Raw genomic sequence first — 19,558 nt, 5'->3', positions numbered from 1 at the left:
GCAGCAGAGCTCTCAGTAGTGCTGAGGGGACACCCTCCTCTGCCCTTCCTCGGGAAAGCCTGGCTCGGCCGAGGGGCGTTTTCTGTGCCTGGGCAGTGTGCAGTGCATTGGGCAAGAAACAGCTGTTGTTTTGACAAAGGATGTGCTCGCCTCACTTTTCCCATTAGCAGAGAGTTAGGAGGTCATCACCAACCCTGGGCAGGTGGACATGCAGACCGTGAACACTTTCTGTGGGGGGGCGCTGGGTAAAATACATTTCTATAATTATATGTTGTGTGTTTTATCACATTAGCAGGATTTTTAAGATTGATATATATTGTAGTTTTTCCAGTTAGGTAATCCATGCACATGGCAAAATGGCCAGAAGATACACACACACGCGCGCACACAGAAGAGCAAGTCCCTTCTCTCTTTTCCTGGTGCCCCCTCAGAGCTGAGGACAGCTCCAAGTGTTATCCGTGACTTGGTCGTGATAGTCGAAGCTCGTGCACGCGTGTGTACAGAGGCTGGCTTACGCAGGGTTGGTGTTGTTCTGCACTTCACTTTCCTCGCTTAAGCATGTCTTGAAGATCACCCCATCTCATGTCGTGAGTGTAGGACTGTATTTGTTTTTAACCGTTGCAGGGTAGGCCTTGAGTGGATGTGCTAGTGTGGCGTTGCTGGATGTTACAGGGTTTTGTTTTCCTTTTCGGTCTTTGCAAGTATTTGCTGCCTTTCAGATGCGGGAACTCTCCGAGCTCATGTGACCAGTGACTCAGGGGCTGAGGGTTCTGTATTTTAGACCCCACTGCCACCCCCCCAAACACATTAAGTTCCCTTGTTAATGTGTCGTTATATTTGACACTTGGAGTGTAGGCCAGCTAGGTAAGTAATAAAAGTGTTTGGCTTATGTTTAATAGCTGTTCTCCCTTTGTGCTGCCCCACAGCCTGAGAAAGCCTTGGTGTCCTGCAGGATTCAGTGGTGTTTTCTCAAGGGACTAGGTCAGAGATTGTGAGGCTTATATCTGGCCGACCAAACTTGGGGAGGTGACAGCTCCCCCCGGACCCCCAACCCCCTAACCCCCCACCCAGAGATGCGGACATTCAGTCTCTCCTCCTCACGGTGCCAGTCTGTTTTCATGGTGGCAGGTGGCAGTTCGGTATTAAATTTTGAGACCCCTGTCGGTTTCTCACGTGGACCTGCGTGTGTCTACATGGGTGGGGGAGGGAGTGGGGCAGGCCCCTGGAGGGTCCCTGACTGCCAGCAGCAGGTCTCCTCAGGCTGCTGGCCCTGCAGCCCTGTGGTAAAGGTGGGAATTCCTACCAGTAAGTGACCTGTCCCAGGCTCAGTCAGGCTAGGGCTCGTGGGGAACCTCAGGGATCAGAGGGTCCCACAGACTAGACGTCTTCATGCTCTCCAGTGTCTTCAAAGTGACCAGCCCCCAGCACTTGGCCACAGAAGTCACCGAACACTGCTGATTTTGTGTCCCTCCCCCCGCCCCTCTTGCCCGGGTCTGGAAGTAGGGCCCCGTTGAAAGCAGTCAGGGCTCTTTGTTTTTCTCCAAGTTTCTGCATCCGTGTGCAATTGGAACGAGACATCAACTTTACATTTTTTGTCATATTTCAATATTGGCTTTTTTCCCCCCTTCTCGAAGTCTCCCTTTATAACTTCTGCTGCTGCTGCTTAAATATAGATGTCTAAGTCCTCCTCCTACCAGATTGTTTATATTTTTGAAAAGCCTTCTGCTTATCTGTGACTGCTCTCTCTCCTCTCTCTCCATCCCCATGTTACCACATTGGTTTCGGTTGCTCTTTTTTTCCTGCCTTCACTTGACTGGGTTGTGTTTCAAATGTGGTCTATCAAAATGTGCAGTGTTTCCCTCTTTTCTGCAGTAGCTTTGACATCTGTTCTTGAATTCTAGCCCACGTTATTCTTTGGGACTTGTTTGCCTAAGATTTGCTGTAATGCCAGAAACACTAAAGGGGAAAGTATGGTGTGGTATTCTCCCCTCACCCCATAGTCCCCCCACCCCCCACCTTTGAAACGGTCTACAGTTTCCAAGTCGACGGCACGCTGGATATTGGTTCCAGCACTCTGTCATCCCGTCTGGCAGTGGCTCACCCCACTAGTGAAGCGTTGACCAGCAGGGCTTACAGACTACCTCAGTATTTCCACCAGAAAGGAAGGCAGGTGGAACTTCATGCAGTGGATGGAGGGTGGGTGGAGAAACTCTCACCTGCTTCCCAGGTGGCTCTGGGTGGGTTTCCACTTTGATTTTCCCTGCCTTTCAGCCTTTGAGGGGGTCTTGACTCTGTTGTGCTTGCGCCTGGGGGAGGCACAGTCCAGACCATTGATTAGACACTTGGGGCAGCTACTTTAATCCTAAGCAGAATGTGCTAGTGTGTCTCTAAAGTGGGCCTCTCGGTGGCTGCGGGAACATGGCCTTGAGGCCCTGCCGTCATCCTGGAATAGGTTTCTGGGCCCGTCTGCTGTGGGCTTGTGTGAAACAGATCCTTTTGGTGGCTCCTCCCAGAATTGTGGGTCTGAGGTCAGGGCACAAGCTCTCTGATGCTCTGGGTGTCAGTTTGTTGTGGATAGCAGAGCCGGGAACCCTTAGTCCCCGACAGGCCCTGTTACAGGGAACCCGCTCCTGGAGTTTCTCAGAGTTGCAGTGCGAGTGAAACAGTTCGGGGCCACCCACTGTTCCCAGGTGCCGCATTTCTGAAAGTTTCCCAGGTATGGGAAGTCATTATTCTTGGGATTTGCCTTATGAAACTTCCTCTGGGAAACAAGTGTCGGGTTAACTTTAATGGTCCTAGAGACGGTGTCTAGCCCCACAATAAATACTTTTTTTTTTTAAGATTTTATTTATTTACTTATCTTTAGAGGGGAAGGAGAGAGGGAGAGAAACATCAATGTATGGTTGCCTTTCGTGGGTCCCCTGCTGGGAGTTGGCCTGCAGGGAACCGGCCTGCAACCCAGGCATCTGCCCCGACCGGGAATCGAACCCCGATCCTCTGGTTCGCAGAATAAATACTTCTTGAATGAAAGCAAATGAAGTATCATTACAGAAGACCCCGGGCCTGCGCCGTTGAAGGACAGCCACACAGAATGCCCCGGTGAGGAGAGCACAGGGCGAGTTGGAGGGACAGAGCACAGAGATGTGACAAGAAGAGACACTTGTTAAGAACAGAAGCGAGTGACTCCAGGGAGGCATGGCATTGGGGCACTGGCCTGGCTCTGGTCGTAGCAAAGAAAAATGTGTCTGCGTGTACTGCTATAGAAACAGTCATTTGTGAGGTGGCGTCGATACCCACATCAGAGCTGAGCAAGTTTGGTGTTCTCAGACCGGCGGGTGGGGCAGGGTGGGAACCCCGTGACTGTGTCCCTTTCCCTGCCGGCTGCCCCAGCGCTGCCTCTGCCGGCAGTCCCCCGGAGTGTGGGGGCTCTCCCCAGTGTTCCAGTCAAATGCAAATGTGATCTCCCCTGGTACAAAGTGCAATTACAATCTTATCTTCCCTTTTTTTTGTTTCTCTCAACAGAGGGAACTTGATGCCACCGCAACAGTATTGGCAAACCGGCAAGATGAAAGCGAGCAGTCCAGAAAGCGGCTCATCGAGCAGAGCCGAGAGTTCAAGAAGAACACTCCAGAGGTGAGGCAGTGTTTCGTCCAGGTCTCCTTGAAGGGGTCTCGGTAGCCTGGTACATATTCAGAAGACGTGTTGGCAGCATTTCATCTCTGTCGGACAGACAGTCTACCTCTTGCTTTCAGTTGCCCTCAGCCCCACACCAGCAGACTGCCTGCGTGCTTCCCTGTGGGCTGGAGGGTGCGGGCATGGATAGGTTGTCTGAGCAAATTCAAGCCTGAGCGAATTCCAGATGCACACGCAGGGGTGTGGCCAGGTCAGCTCCTCGGGCCGTCCTGGCCTCTGGCCCCTGTGCTGCTGCCCGTGCCACCCGGAGTCCACGGAGGATCACCGAGTATGAGGACATAGGGGCGGAGGGGGAGGTGGGCTGTCCCAGGATGCAGTGTGTCAGTCCTCCTTGTAAATCAGACATTTAATCTGGTAAGGCCTTTAAAAGGCCTGTGATTCCTGCAATATGCTTTAAAGGGCACTGGAAATGTGCTTTTCATGCGCTCCTATTTTTATTTTTTGTAAGTTTGTGTTTCTGAGAACAGTGTTTGGAGAAGTTGGGACAGCATTTTCCTGGCCTGCTTTCTAGGTCCTTTTTACCCTCGATCCCTACCAGAGGCCAAGTAAGAAATAAGAAGAGTTTTACAGACGGTTTGCACAGATGTGGGAATTGCTTTTCAGGGAGCTTCTGCCAGTTTGGCCCATGATGGTCCCTGTGCTGTGGGCTCTTCCAGCCCCCGCACCCCCACTCAGGGGCGAATGAGCTGCGGCTGCTCACGGCTTGGGCCCTGGCTCCCAGGCCTCTGGACTCTTCCACACAGGACAAAGGAACAGGCCTGGGAGAAAAGCTGCTTTCTGGGAGGGATGCCTCCAGCTTTTATAATGTACCTCATTTACAGTATACAGAAATCCTGAAGAATGATGTGTGGATCGAATTTTTAAAAGTGGACTCATTTTGAGTGTTCCAGAGGATCTTGCTATTTAGAGAAGAGCTACTGTGGATCATTTGGGGAAACTAGCTAACCCTCATTTTCATAATAAATATGTTGGCAGAGAACATGATATTTCAAGGGAAAGAAAGAGGACTCTAGGGTCAGACCTACCTAAAGGTTTTAAATTTGAGACCTACCACTTACCCTCTTCACCCTACTCTGCCCTTAAGCATGGATCTCCTATGTTTTATCTGACCAAAAATGCAGATCAGAGTAATTTGTGCCTAGGGGTTGCACCCTTTGTGCAGTTTTCGGGGAAGCTTGTGTCCTCTATGTTCCACCTTGTCCTGAGTAAAGACAGGAGCGATGAAAGGAACCAAGGGCGGGCCTTCCTTCTGTTGCTGTCCTCCTCTCAGGCTGCGCCAGAGGAGGCCTTTCCAGAGGGCCTAGCAGTGGGCTCTCCCGAGCTTTCGTCCTTTACTGTGCTCCCCCCGGCCCACCCATCATGTTTATCTCCTGAGCCACTGTCAGCAGTTGCAGTAAGCAGCTGTCATCTGCTGTCCTGTGTTCTAACTGTCCCTCCTTTGGTGACTCTATGTCCAGGAGTGTTCGTAGAAAATCTGAGAAAGAAAGTTAAGGTCATCCTTCTGAGGGGCCAGACAGCAAAAAGTAAATCTAATCAGTCATACGGGGAGCACTGTGGGGAGGATGAAGCGGAGGATTGGATTCTTGGGTGTTCCTCTGGAGTCACAGACTCTGGTTAGCTGCTCGGGGCGTGTTCCCCTCAGCCGCCAAGAGCTGCCTGGGCTGGTAAACTGATTGGACCGAACTGGGCCCAGTCTCTCCACTGACATCTAAACAGGCCTCGTTTTGCTGGAACTGGGGACCAGCTCTCATGGCTTGTGTTGAATCCCATGCCAGTTACTTGAAGAGACCCAGCCTTAAACTGCAATTTGTCTCCTAATCCCCATAAATAGAAGAGCCTTGGGAAGGAACAGCCTGGTTGGTAAATGCTATTGGGGCGCTTCTCAGGGCGCATTTTCAGGCATTGTCTTCTGCAGACAAGGGTACCCAGAAACCCTCCTGGAAGGGGATGGAGGTGTCATCCTGCTTGTTTCTGACCTCTGCCAGTTGTTCAAAGCCGTGCCCACTTGGGTGTGTCCACTGCAGTGGGTCTCGCTCAAATCCCCAGCAAGGGAGGGGGGATTTGTGGGAGGGTGACTCCACTGGCAGGCTCCCCGCCCCTCCTCCCTTGCGTTTTCCTATCCCAGGTCCATCCTAGAAACCTGTGGGCCACTGCAGGAATCCTGGGTGAGACCTGGTGGAGGAGACAGTCAGGTTCCTTTATGCCACCAACCACAATCTTCTCTTTGAAATTTTGAAGCCACCTAAGGCCATAGTGGAGGTAGGGGAGGGGTAGCTGCAGTAGCTGGGGTCCTCTGGGGCCCCCAGAGGGGGAGGGGAGTGTGTGGGGAGTGGCCCGGCTGTAAACATGGGCGCTTTGGTGAGTATGGGGCCTGGGGTCCAGAGAGAATGTTGGATTGTCACTTTGTTTGGAATTTCAGTTCAGAGGGGCCCAACTTTTCTTCAGCATCAGCCACTTTCCTGGCTCTGCTGCTGGACAAATTACTTAAAAAGGAAGGAAACAAATTACCACTTACTGTAGAGGGACCATTCTAGAAAAATGGACCTGTGAAAATGAAGTTTGCTTAGAACTTTGTTCTCAGGAGTAAAAGAGAAATCTGCTTGCTGGCAGAAAGGCATCTCTTCCCGTGGACCTGGACTCGGGTCCTCGGGCCTCGAGTGGCTGGCCCAGTGAGGACTGCCTTGCTCCAGGGGGAGCAACCGAGGCCGACCAGGGCCAGGGGTGCTCTTGCTCGTGCAGCGTCAGGTGTGTTGATTCTCAGAGAAAAAGCTGGGGTTCCTCTTTGTTCTGGGAAAGAAGAAAATGTCCTCCCAGTGTCTGGTGAATATCTAGTAAGTCTAACAGGCAGGATTAGTCACCGGAGGCGAAGGCAGAGGTGAGTGAGGTTTTCTCTCAGCAGAGAATTTGTGTTTTCCTGGGCTGGCCCTGCCCAAGGCATCTGGGAAACCTCAAGTCCAGATGGCCAGGCGGGCTCTCACAACGGGTGGCCTCCGGGTTGGCCGTTCCCTGGGACAAGCCCCAGGAACACAAGAGAAGCTGGCACCGGGGGGACCAGAGCCTTGAATATCTTTTGCTTAGAATAATTTTTTTAGTTTTCAGTTTTATGTCATTAGATTAATATATAGTCAGTTGATATTGCTTATGTCTTTTAACCTCAAAATTGTAGTTAGTTTGCAGGAGATTGTAATGACTTTGCAAATACTTGTAAAGTTTTATGTATTTCTTTGACTCAAACTAAGGAGTTCCTTTCAAAAAAACATTTATTAATTTTAATTTTGTGGCTAATCATTCATTTCCTTTTGAATTAATAATTGACATTTGAATGTAAAAAACTGTGGGGATACTTCTAGGTTGTGTCGCTTTCCATATTACGTCCGCAGGGGACTTACCTGCAGACATTGTACGGCTATTGCCTGTTGCCTTTGGGTAAATTGCTTAGCCTCATCATCTGTGAAAATGTGAGTCCGGCCCGTGTTTGTCACTAGTACTAACTTAGAGTGTTCACTGTGGAATGCAGGAGATGTAGCTTTCTGTTCCTCAAAGCCAGTTAAGGGAACTTTTTTTTAAAAAGCAGCAAATACAGGTAGTTTCAACCACAGTGTTCCAAAAGTTGGCTTGTGATAACAGTCTGTCATTTTACAGACACCTCTGAACACCTTCCGTGCGTCAGACGGTTTGGCCCTGAGGGTAGAATCCTGTCCCTGTTCTTACAAAGTTTCTTGTCTTTATACCACGCAAGTGGAACATTCCGTCACAGCGTGTTAAGTGCTAGGATGCTATAACTGGAATCTCCTGAACGCAGTTGCCTTCCCCAGAAACACTGGCACATCCATGGCGTGAGCTTCCGAGCCACGTGCACCTCAGGATCTCTTACTCTAGGTGCACAGGGCTGCTTTTAGGCCTTGGTTCTCAACTTTTGAAATATTGGTGAGTGTTGAGGACTTGCTGCCCTGAAAAACGCACATATTTGCATGTGGTTTCTCCTGGCCTCTGAGACTCGTGTGGACCCCTGGCTTAGAGGACAGCTCTGGGGAACACAGTGGCAGTTGTGGCATGCCACTCTGGGAGCATCCTATGTGTCTTCTCCCTTACCCTCCTCTTAGTTGCGCTCGGATGGGAGGGATGAAAGGTGGGGCAGGGCCGCATGAGAGATGAGTGCCGACACCCCCGACACCCTTACCTCTGGGCAGAGGCCGCCGTGCTCCCACCTCCAGCCAGGCACTGAGGTGGAGGAACTGGGCCACCCATGTTGTGATGAGGGTCCCTCAGGCTGGCAGCAGGCATGGGCACCTCTGCATTGATGACGTTTTTCTTCTGCTCGAGGCTGGTGAAGGGCAAGGCCAGGCAGGTGGCAGTGTGTGCAGGGGAGGGGAGGCAGTAGCTTTCTCGAGGCCTGGTGGTGTTAGAACTCCGCACCTTTTAGGTACAGACCCTTGCCTTCTGCTCTTCTGTTGCTTTGGTCAGATCTGAGGCACGGGCTGGCCAGGATTGCCTTTGATGCCCCACATGGCATCTGTATTAATAAAGCTGACGGCAAACTGGATCCGTGGGGACACAGAAGTATGCAGGTGCCATGGCCCAGAAACCCCCAGGGAACTGGGCCAACTCCTCACTTCTGGAAACTGAGTTATTTCCCATCAGGGGCCATGAAAGGGACAGCGCTAGGTTCATGATTCTGCCCAGGAATTGCTTTCTACTTGCTCTTTCATTTGGTTAATTTTTATGTTTGCTCCTCAGACCGAAGTTTGACTCGAGGTTCTCATAGCTACTGCTCAGCCAAGCTGAGACTTGATTCCAGGCGGTCTGGGCGCAGAGTCAACGCTCTTAACTCTCGGGCCGTGCTGCCTCCCCAGCGGGCCCAGAAGTGGGAGCGAGTGCCACTGGGGCTCAGTGCAGTGCAGGCCCAAGGTGGAGTCGCAGGATGCTGGCTGTGGAGCGGTTCCCACTCACCGGCCTGTGGTCTTTGAATGAGATAGATGCTCGACTATCAGGAGAAAAGTCTTCAGTGCTGGACTTGCTTCCAGAAGGAGCACAGGGATGTGTTTTGTTTTGTTACAGTTTTTTTTTTCCTGGTAAGGGCAGGACCACCCTTTATGGTGGGGAGACAAGAGGAGGAGAGCCACAGACCTGAGACACAGTGACTTTTGTCATAAAACCACCCTCCGGGTTCATTTTTGTCCTGTCACCTGTGTCTGCCTCCTTCCCCAGAATGTCTCTTAGGTATCTCTCTCTCTGGCTTTGCAGGGTTCATTTGTGTTCCCTGTAGAAGGGACTGTGACTCTTCTGTGAGATTCAAAACTGAGCTGCAATTCTGGAGCTCTCATTGGTCATTTTTTCCCCTGATGTATTTTTGCCTAAACACGCCTTGCTCCGGAGTGTTAATCCTGTGACACCTCGTCTGCTGTGCTTACCTTATGGATTTGTGTTTTCCACATCTGTCCTGCCCAAATGCTGGTGGCTTCTTTCCATGTCACCATCTTTCACTTCTGCCGTTATCAGCAGAGCTCAGCCCTAACCCTGACCGTTTGGGGTGTGGTTCCGCAGGGTCGGCACTGGGGCTGGCCGCCCCTTCCTCACTCACTGTTCCCACCGGGGCAGGCGGCCCTGGGCCTGACGCCAGCCGCACCCTCACAGCCCGCCTCCTGGGTTGGCATGCCTGACGCTGACAGGGAATGTTCTTTTTACTGCTGACATAACTGCCTGTTCCCCGGCGTTCATTTCCTGAGTGCCAGAATCTTAATTTGCCCTTTCTGTCTCAGGCTAGAGGGTTTTTCTGAGTTTTACATTCTTGGGAAACTGTTGTAAAAAATCAGGAGTCGCCTGGAGGTATGACTTGGAATGAAATCTCATGCCATCATTGGAATGGGCCTGGTGTGTAGATTCCTTCAGACTCTGACAGGTGGGTGGGGGGTGCGGGTGTCTCCCTTGGGAAGGTCACCTTTTTACTGATCATGGTGGACTATTTCTGAGAAAGATGAAGTCATGTGCCCCACACTGTTTCCTTCACACGTAAGCCACCTGCTCCCCTTTTAGGTGAAGAGGACAAAAGGGTGGGAAGATGCTGCAAAGTTTTGCCTGTTTTTTCACTCCCTGTGAGAAAAGGAGTCAGCAGGCTGGGGGAGGGTGGGGGGAGTAATATATAGTTGTGGCCCTGGCCCAGATGCATTTAGTCATTGCCTCTCCAGCCTTTATATAGACTCTGCAGGGAGTGACTCAGCCTGGAAAAAGAGAGTCACTTAAAAATAAAGTTGCGATTCAGATGGACACGTCCTGCACAGGCTGCCTTGAGACAGTGTGGCTGGGGCCCGGTGGGGAGCCCGAAGGCCGTCTTCACCCTGCAGGACCCTGCTGGTTCCCCCAGTCGCTCGGGCAGCTAAGGCGAGGACAGTCATTCCAGCGGCATCACGGAACTGGAGTGAGGGTGAAAGGAGCCCGCGCCCTCGCTGTGCTTTCTGAGCTCTAAGGCAGCGCTCACACGTTTTCGCTGTGACTGGACAAGTGTGTGTGCAGAGCAGTAACTGAACTCTCAACCCTTCCCTTGCTTTAAACAGATTGACAGAGGCCCTGGCTGGTGTAGCTCAGTGGATTGAGCGCAGGCCTGCGAATCACACGATCGCAGTTCGATTCCCAGTCAGGGCACATGCCTGGGTTGCAGGCCAGTTCCCCGCAGGGGCCAATTCCCAGCAGGGGATACACAAGGGCAACCATACATTGATGTTTCTCTTCCTCTCTCCTTCCCTTCCCCTCTAAAAATAAATAAATAAAATATTAAAAAAAAAAACTTTAAACAGATTGACAGACTGTGGAAGCCGGTCTGACTCTCTAGTTCACCACACAGCTTTTGCTTTTGCTTTTGCTTCTGTTCTCATAAAAATCTAAAATCGATGTCCATGAAAGACTCAAAACAACAGCATAATGTTTCTTATACCTCATTGGACACTCGAGTGGGCTAGTTGAAACCCACAGCGCTGACTTGAAAAACTGTGACTTTTAAAGGGGAGAGTAGATCGGACATGCCCCCAGGGACACGGGCCCCGTAGGGAGAGCAGTGGTGGGAGGGGGGCCTGCAAGCTTAGAAGACTGGGGGTGCAGCTGGACCCTAGCTAGGAATATGGGTATCCCCCGTCGCCCAACAAATTGCTCACGTTGGAGGTCCAGGAACCTCGCCTCAGCTGGCACCTCAGCCAGACCCGAGGAGCATCGACAGGTCTGGTACCAGTGCGTTCTCCTCCTCGAGAAGGGTGAGGCCCGCCGTGCGGTGCAGCTGTCCCTCCTCTGTGTCTTTGCTCCGCCACCGACCTTGAATACTGTGGACACTTCATGGTGCCTGTAGTATGGAAGGTCCTATCATAGCTACAGTGTGGATTTAGGGGTCTTTTCTTTACAAAACAGAATTTTATAAAATGTAAGTTACATCACTCTCTAAGATTTGTCTCTCAAATAGGCAGATAATAGCGCTGACTGGCATAGCTCAGTTGGCTGAGTGTCATCTGGCGAAGCGAAAGGTTGCCAGTTCAATTCCCAGTCAGGGCACATGCCTGGGTTGTGGGCCAGGTCCCCAGTTGGGGGCGTGCGAGAGGCAACGGCACATTGATGTTTCTCTCCCTCTGTTTCTCCCTTCCTTCTCACTCTAAAAGTAAATAAACTCTTTTAAAGAACAGGCAGATGATAAATTAAACTTTATTTGATACATAAACTTTATTTTTTTGTACAGAATTAAATGAAAAAGAATTCAAGAAATGCCTTCTTTTGGCAGTTCTTCAAAAAGTTAAACATAGCGTTACCCTATGAACTAGCACGTCCACCCCTAGGTACATCATATCCAGAAGGACTGGAACCATGGCCACACGAGGCTCGTGCGCAGCGTTATTCAGAATACCCCCAAAGTAGAAGCGACCCGACTAGAATATTGCTCAGCTATGGAAAGGAGTGGAGCGCTGACACACGGTACAACGGGGATGAACTTGGAAAACATCGCGCCAAGTGAAAGAAGCCAGACACAAAAAGACCACGTGATGTGAAATGTCTAGAGTCTGTAGAGAGAGAAGTTGGGTTAGTGGTCGCCAGGGGCTGGGGGGAAGCAGGGAGTGGCTACGGTGCTTTTAGGGTTTTTTGGGTGTATGAAAACGTTCCGGAATTTGTCACCCGTGATGGTTGCACTGATGCCTCTCTTCGTAGGGGTGCGGGGAATCGCCGCACAGGTTTTTATTCAGTTGTTCTCTTAGACTGCGAAGAAAGTCCCCACCTAAAAGTACCGTGTGAATTTTCATTTTGGCAATAACAGCTTAGTGTTAAAAAGGCTACTCCAGTATTTGGCAAAATTATAAAGCCCAAATAATCAACTTGGATGTTAATCATTCTAGAATTACCCACCACTAAGTTATAATAAGACTTTAACTAGAAAATGTTTAAAAATTAAAAGTGAACTTTTTAACTGTTACCAATTAAACTCTTTAAGACAACTTATCAACCCAATAGGTTACTTTCTGGTTTCTTTGGGGTCCCTAGAAGAGAAAACCTGCCTCATGTGTGATAGAGTAATGAATGTAACTCAAACCTAGTTCAAGCCCAAGTCAGTAAGTGGCTGGTGGCCACATTCTCCCTCCATGTTCCGGAGACACTGCAGCACGCCCTGGGGGAAACACAGAGGCCTGCAGGCAAGGAGTTCACTCAGGCTTGGGCAGATTAAGCCAAGTCCTAGCTCCATGGCTCAGTAGCTTTGGGACAGAAACTTAACCTCTACCGGCAAAACTGTGTTCTGCCTCCTTTAAGGGGTCATGGTGAGGAATGGATGAGATTTCCGGAAGGTAAATGTGCAGCCCTAGGCTGGGAGTGGAGTTGATAGCTAGTAAGTGGTGACCTTGAGCAGGGAGGTCACTGAGCAGTCTGAGAGTTGCACCCTGTATATGTAAATAAGCAGAACCAGTAATGAATGTCCCAGCTACTAGGCATGGATGGGAAATGAATTCATATGCACAGAGCATGTAGTAGCTGCTCAATAAATACTTTTCTTCCTGTGGTGTTCCCCCGCCACCTTTCTTCTACAAGTAGTTCTGCACCTTTCTCGGAGAGGACGGGGCAGTGTGAGGTGCTGAGACACCACAGACTCTGAGAGAGAAGGTTCCGGTTCTCATAGAGGGGCAGGCAGGCGGTGACCAAGTAAACAAAAGATACATAGGTAATTTCAGGTGGTGATAAGAACTTAAATGGGACAATACGGCAGTGAGTGTGGATGGGTGGAGGTTCTTCAGGAAGTCAGGGGAAGTGTCCCTTTGCACATCCTGCCCCGTTGGTGAATTTAACAGGTTGTTGAGCATGGGGGTCCCTGACATGTCTTTCTGCTAAAGGCCTGATTATCTTCTTTTGCTCTTACACCCTCTTTCTTTTGGGCACCAGGTCCAGTCCCTCTACTTTGAGAGACCGGGGATGCTATTTAATTTCGATGTTAGTTAAGAAAGTTTAGTTAAGAAACACGGGTTGGAGGGAGGCCTTATTGAAAAGTGAATTCTTAGGCAATTGATGAAGAGTTAGTCTCTCAGTTTCTTGTTCTGTGACACAGGAACCAGAGCTGTGCGTGCAGCCTGACCTTGGGCCGTGGGGAGGCCTCTGGGCACCCAGGCCGCACTTTGTTCCCGTGCGCCCCGAAGGGCGGTCTGTCCAAACTCACTGAGATGTCGACAGGACTGGCGTTCCCTTTCCTTCCTGAGCTCGTGTGCCGCTTCCTTCATGCGTCTAGCAGCTTTTAAAGGGCTATTTTAAGCACAACAGACAAAGTATTTGAGAGTTTAATAACTGTCAGAAGGAACAGACCATTAGATTGGTGTGGTGCGGAAGTTCAGTCGAGACAAGGCCAAGTTGTGTGGTCTCTCTGAGCCCCCATTTTCCCATCCAGGAAACGGGAGTGAGGCAGCTACTGTGGTGTTACTGGGAGTTGTAGAATATCCAGAATAACCCTGGCAAATAGTAGAAGCTCAATAAATGGCACACTGTGAGTATGTTATGAATATCTAATCTTTGGGGCAGAGAAATTGTGTTCCTGAATGGATTTTAAAGCTATGAAAGAATATCAAAATTCTAAAAAGTACTCTTAAAGCATAGAGTAGGCCAATAAGTCTATAAACTATAGAACTAGTTTCTACTGCAGATCCGAATAGAGTCAGTAAACTAAAAATATGTCCCTCCCATGTGTCCAGGTGGCCATTTTCTCTCCCTTTGCCAGCTGTACTGCTTGTGGAGTGGAAATATTTGCTGCTGGACTCTCTTTGGAAGCTGTTCTTTGCGAGTGGCCAGTAACTTACCTTTCTGGTCAATAACTTCAACTGCCAGGCATTGTGAATGGAAAAAGTCATGCTATGTAGGATGTAATAACAACTTGGGTGTAGAAAGGAGCTCACAGCCTCTTCTCAACAAATACCCTTGTAAGGTGTAGTGGCTGAATGTGAAAGCCATAAAATTTGGTTGAAATTGTGATAAACTGTTACATATTAATATTTGTTGAGTACTGACTGAGAGCCAAGCGTTATGCTAAGTGCCCCAGACGGTTCACTGTCCCTCGCAGTTGTCTGAGCAGGTGGGTGTCATAGGAGTCACATCCGAGTGCGAGCCACCTGCCTCCCAGGCAGACGGGCTCCCAGGAACCAGGCCGTAACCACGGTACCAAACTGTCTCTGTTCAGCTTCCAGAAGTCAATTTTTATTCATTTAACTGTAAGTGGTTTCCTGTTCTTTGGGTTAAAAACAAGGATTTTGAGTGTTACTTTGAAGTGACGTACTCATTCAAAGGCGTTTTTGTGTTGGGAGCGCACCCAGGGAGGAGCAGTTAAGCTAAAGTCTGGCATTTGCTTGGGAATGCTGGTTAACTTATGGGAGTCAGTATAAGCCAAAGCACAGGGAAATCTCCCCTTTAATTTGGAGATTATGTCAGTCAGGAAAGAGACAATGGGGTAACAAGTCCCACTGATCCTGAGATTTGTTGGCTTAGGGTTTTTTCCCTCCCTTTGGCCAGCAGCCCGTGGGTGGGGTTAATCATTGAACATTGATTACTGACTAATATGTTGATTCTTGGTTTTAACTTGCAAATGTGAGTTTCATAGAAAGTATGGTTGCAAGGAGCATTACGTGCCTGCTGTGCAGAGTATAATAATTTTGTCTGTGGCCGGTACTTTAACAAGAAGGCAGACGCCTGGCAGAGTGGACATAATTAAAGGAGTGTTGCACTGGGACTCAGGTCACATGGACTCTGCTTCTGGGCCTGCCGCTGACTGGGTGTGAGTTCTGAGCAGGTCCCCGCCATTGTTTGGTTTGAGAAAGGAGATGGTGACACTGTGCGGGGGGCCGAGAATCAGGGCCCTGGAGCTTGGCCCTCTCCCTCCTCAGGTTGGTTCTGATCTGTCCTCCCCATGGGTCCAAAATGTAGGCGTTGCCCTTCTTAGTTGGCCTCACCTACTTTATCTCTTGGGGTTGTTCTATTCAGAATTCTTTCTGTATGCAGCAGACAGCCCTTGGTGATCCCATCGTGTGTGGGACAGTATATACCAAGGCAGCTCTGTGCTGAGGGTTCAGGGACACCGCAGTCATAGCTAATGACAGCAGCTGACACTCACTGAGCACTTCCTATGTGCCAAACATTGTCCCACACACTTTAAATGTGTTGGCTGGTTTAACACTTATAGGATACCTATGAAATAGATACAGTATTTATCTTATTTTATTTTTTTAAAGAATTTATTTATTTTTAGAGGGAGGGGGAGGGAAGGAGAAAGACAGGGAGAGAAACATTGATGTGTGGTCGCCTCTCTCATGCCCCCTACTGGGGATCTGGCCCACAATCCAGGAATGTGCCCTGACTGGGAATTGAACTGGCGATTCTTTGGTTCTCAGCCTTCGCTCAGTTCACTAAGCTACACCAGCCAGGGCTATCTTATTTTATTTTAAAGGAAGGAAACTGAGGCCAGAGAGGCGGAGGAAGTCCCCTAGGATGTCACAGCCAATGGCCAGTGGCACTGGCTGGAGGTTACTTACCCAGGCCAACCAGCCACAGGTCTGTGCTGCAGCAGCTCTGCTCTGCGGGGAGTGCTGACCGAGTTCGGGGGGGCCGTCGTCCAGGCACACAGAGCCTGCGTGTGCCTCACAAGAGGGGTCAGCCACAGGCGATCACCCTCCCTGTCTCCCCAGCAGATAGACTTTCCAGTGCATGCGGGAGAGAGAACAGTCTGGGTTACTTCTCAAGGGGCTAACCCACACACTGAGCACCATCCAGCAGCAGGACTCCAGTCTTGGTGTTTCCCTGCTTTCCATTCGAAAGGTCGCCATTTTAGTTCAGAAAGCCAGTGGGGGCCCCAATTTCACCCCATATTTATTAGTTTATTTACTGACTCCACACTGAGGACACTTTAAAGAGGGCCAGCTGCAAAGAGGTCTGTGATCAAGTATCCTGAGATTGGACAGTGGACAACAGCTTTCCCCCAGGGTCTCCAGCCTTTGGGGGATGGGGGCAACCTCAGCTCCTCCCACTCTGCCTTCCCTGCTGTGCACTGGAACGTTGCGTTTGTAAGGTGTGGGATACTTTTCAACCCTAAAAAAGATTTGTCAAGCAGACCCTGTTCTTGTCCCAGGGAGTGATGGCTCAGACAGAAAGACTCAGAAGGTCCAGCCCCCTCTGCCCACCCCCCTGAGGGGGCCCTGGCCTCCTGCGGGGCTTCACCTGCAGTAGTGCTTTTGTGCTTGAAGCTCTGCGGGCCTGGGTTGATTTTTATAGTGTGAAATGTTTCTAGCGTCCCGAAAAGTATCAAAAAACACACACAAAGGTATCCATGTCCTTTGCAAAGACGAGGTAGATGTTGACATTCTGCCCATTTGCTTCAGATGCCTCTTTTTTCAAATAGAAATAAAAGGTTACAGTGAAAAATCCCACTTCCATGCCTTCCCTCTCTTCTTCCTCAGATGTGAACCCTATCCTAAAAGTGATGTTTCATTTCTGCGTGCTTTTTGCAGTCATAACAATACTTAGACATTCATAAACAATGATGTTTTAGATGTACATGTATTTTATTATTTATGCAAATGGTTTTATATAAATATATCCTGATATATGTAAAATATCTTTATACATATTTATTAGGTATATGACATATCCTTGACACCTTGTCATCTTCACCCAGCATTACCTTTTAGTGACGTAGCCGAGTGTGTACACGCACCTAGTTTTCTTTATTGAAGCTGGGACACAGTGTTCCACTGTGTCATGAACTGCAGGTGCATCCATTGCCCTATTTAGATGGCAAGTGGATTTTTTATTGTGACATTCATTATTATATGTGTCCTGGGGAGTGGGCTCAGGAGTTTCCATGTAGTTTTTTCTTTCTAATGTGGGCAAACATCCTTTTGTACAGACAGGCCAGTGTGGTTTTCTTCTTTGGTGTCTGAACTGCTCATAGCCTTTGCCCATTTTTCTATTGGGCTGTTTTGCTGTTTTCTTATCAACTTGTAGGAAATTTTGATGTTCTGAATCTGGACCCTTCATTGCAGGTGTACATTGCTGGTCCCTCCTCCCAGGTCAAAGCCTGTCTTTTCACTGTGTTCACAGTGTCACTTGTCACATGGAAGATTTTAATTTTAATGCAGGTGAATTTTTTCCATTTTTTGATACAAAGTTTGTTTTAAACTTAATCCTATCTCAGAAATTGTCCCTATGATGATGTCACAGAGACGGTCTCATGTTTTCTTACAGTAGCTTTTTAATTTTGCTCTTTACATTAGGTCCCTAATGCTTTCATGTAGGTGTTGAGGGTCTGATTTATCTTTGTCCATTGAGAGCCTTTTGTCCCCAAACCATTTACTGTCCCGTCTACCTTTCCCCGGTGGTACCAGCAACCCCCCTCCTCCCCACCCCCCAGCTCCTGGTCTGCCCCCATTGTCTGCTTGCTTGTTCCTGCACAGGCCCTGTCCATTCTGGTGATTGTCGGTACGTAACTGTCGGAATTATTTCCACGTCACTACTAAGTCTTGATTTCTGGTAAGGGAAGGTCCCCAGTCTCATTGCTCTTCAAAATTATCCAGACTATTCTTTCATGTTTTTTTAGAACCATTTGGTTCCATTTAAAAAATTCTGTGGGGGGTTTTATTGGAATTTTGTTGAATGTGTAGGTTAGTATGGAGAGACTTTACAGAGTGTTTAGAGTTTTGATGGAGTTATTTTAGATCTTATTCTTGGATGAATTTCATTCCATGTATGACTCCAGGGATCCATGAAAACCACACACTCTTAGCTTTACTCTAGGTCATTGTGTGGGTACAAAATAGTCAGCATTGAAGGATTGATCATTGTAGTCTGGAGCCAGGCACAAAAATAACCCCCCTCTGTTATCTTAGGTGGCTGTGATTAAGATCAGGGGGAAAGGTCGGCCGTGGGCCTCCTAACATTGACAGTTTCCTTCAGAAGATTAAGTGGTTCTTCATTTTTGGCCCAGGTCATCAGTAGCTTAAAGCCATTACTGTCTATTGGCTGTTTAGTTTGTCTGAAATATGGGGCTGGTCGCAGCCTATTTCCTTGGGGTCAGGTGTGTTCACATAATCAAAGTGCCAGGAACCCATATCATGTGTGTGTGTGTGTGTGTGTGTGTGTGTACACAAATTAGTCTTCTGGGGAGGAATGCACAGTGCCAGAATACAGCGGTGTTCTTTTGTGCTTTTGCATTTAAAATGTGCGTTCTTTCTTAAAGAGTGTTTTTGAGCAGTATCATTGTTGAGATAGGCTTGGTCAGCCACGCAGTTCCGTGTGCTTCTGAAGACGACCATTTGTGAAGCTGTTTACCATTGACAAAATAAAGAAAAAGAAAGATTCCTTTTCTGTTGATGTGTGTTCAGGGATTTTCTTCAGCAGGATGCAGTTCCCATGGCCTACTCAGAGAAGGGCAGCAGCTTCTGTTCCCTTTAATTAAAAGTTGACGACAGGATGTTTTTATTTATTTTGCTTATATGTAAACAAACCATGAAAAGTATTTCATATATATTTAAATGATGACTTTGCCACAGTAAAGAAAAACATAGCTGTTCCAGCAGTGATGCCCTACCCACCCCCACCCACCCCCAAACAATGGCCTGTGAACAGCGGTGAAGAATCAAAGGGAAAATGCCATCAGGGCAGGTTGGGGTCACAAAGTGAAGAATGGAACTTGTGGCTCAGTGCTTTTTGCTGCTATAAGGGAAATATTTACATTTCTTTCTTTTCTTTCAAATTCATTTGTACTTGAAACTAGATTAAATGTTTTAATCTGATTTATTATTGATTATAATGGTGGGAAATGAGTTCCATGGATACGCTTCTCAAGTAAATGAACTGATATGCTAGAACCAGAAAAGTTGAGAGTCATTTTTATTTTAAAATTCTTTTTGCATTAGCACATCTGCAGTGTTGAGGAATATGTGGAAAATTGAAATAGTGCTTCTATCCTGCCATGTCTCCAGCACGTCAATAAATCACCTTTTTTTCCTTTTAAAATGTCTGGCCTTGTAATTTATGTTTGCATAACCCATTACTAAATTCATAGTAGGTGTTTTAGTTGGCAGGCATTAGTCCAGGGGTTCTGAGGATCTTTAAAAAATACAGAGCCTTTGTTAGTATTTATATTTAAGAGGACATTTTCCTTTAAGAAAATAATGAAGTGGATTTTTAAAATAGAATTTGGAGCTAGCTATTTACCTTTTTCTTAAGCAAACAGTAATATTCCCACATTATCCATTGTCATGAATTTCTTAATAGACTTTATGGTTTTCCTTTTTAAAATTAAAATCAGAAGAAAATTATTCTAATAATGAGATCATACTAATTTCTATGATTTTCAGCAGGTTTCATGTTGCACACAAAA

At 48.3% G+C, this 19,558-nt stretch overlaps 1 protein-coding gene across 7 annotated transcripts in view; it reads left to right on the top strand.

The window, feature by feature from the left end:
• The window catches only part of CUX1 (cut like homeobox 1), a 364,975-nt gene that overhangs the window by 73,401 nt on the left and 272,016 nt on the right, over positions 1-19,558 (top strand). For all 7 annotated transcript variants that reach the window (XM_037054847.1, XM_037054846.1, XM_037054842.1 and 4 more), the window contains exon 2: positions 3,523-3,633. In XM_037054847.1, the coding sequence (XP_036910742.1) occupies positions 3,523-3,633 (111 nt within the window). The remainder of the gene's footprint in view (positions 1-3,522; positions 3,634-19,558) is intronic.

This window comes from Sturnira hondurensis, unplaced genomic scaffold (assembly GCF_014824575.4).
Source record: "Sturnira hondurensis isolate 20B ecotype Veracruz unplaced genomic scaffold, ASM1482457v3 Scaffold0008380, whole genome shotgun sequence".
In the NCBI taxonomy this organism is placed as follows: Eukaryota; Metazoa; Chordata; class Mammalia; order Chiroptera; family Phyllostomidae; genus Sturnira; species Sturnira hondurensis.
The sequence above is the reverse complement of the archived record's forward strand: the minus strand, read 5'-3'. Positions and strand labels throughout refer to the sequence as shown.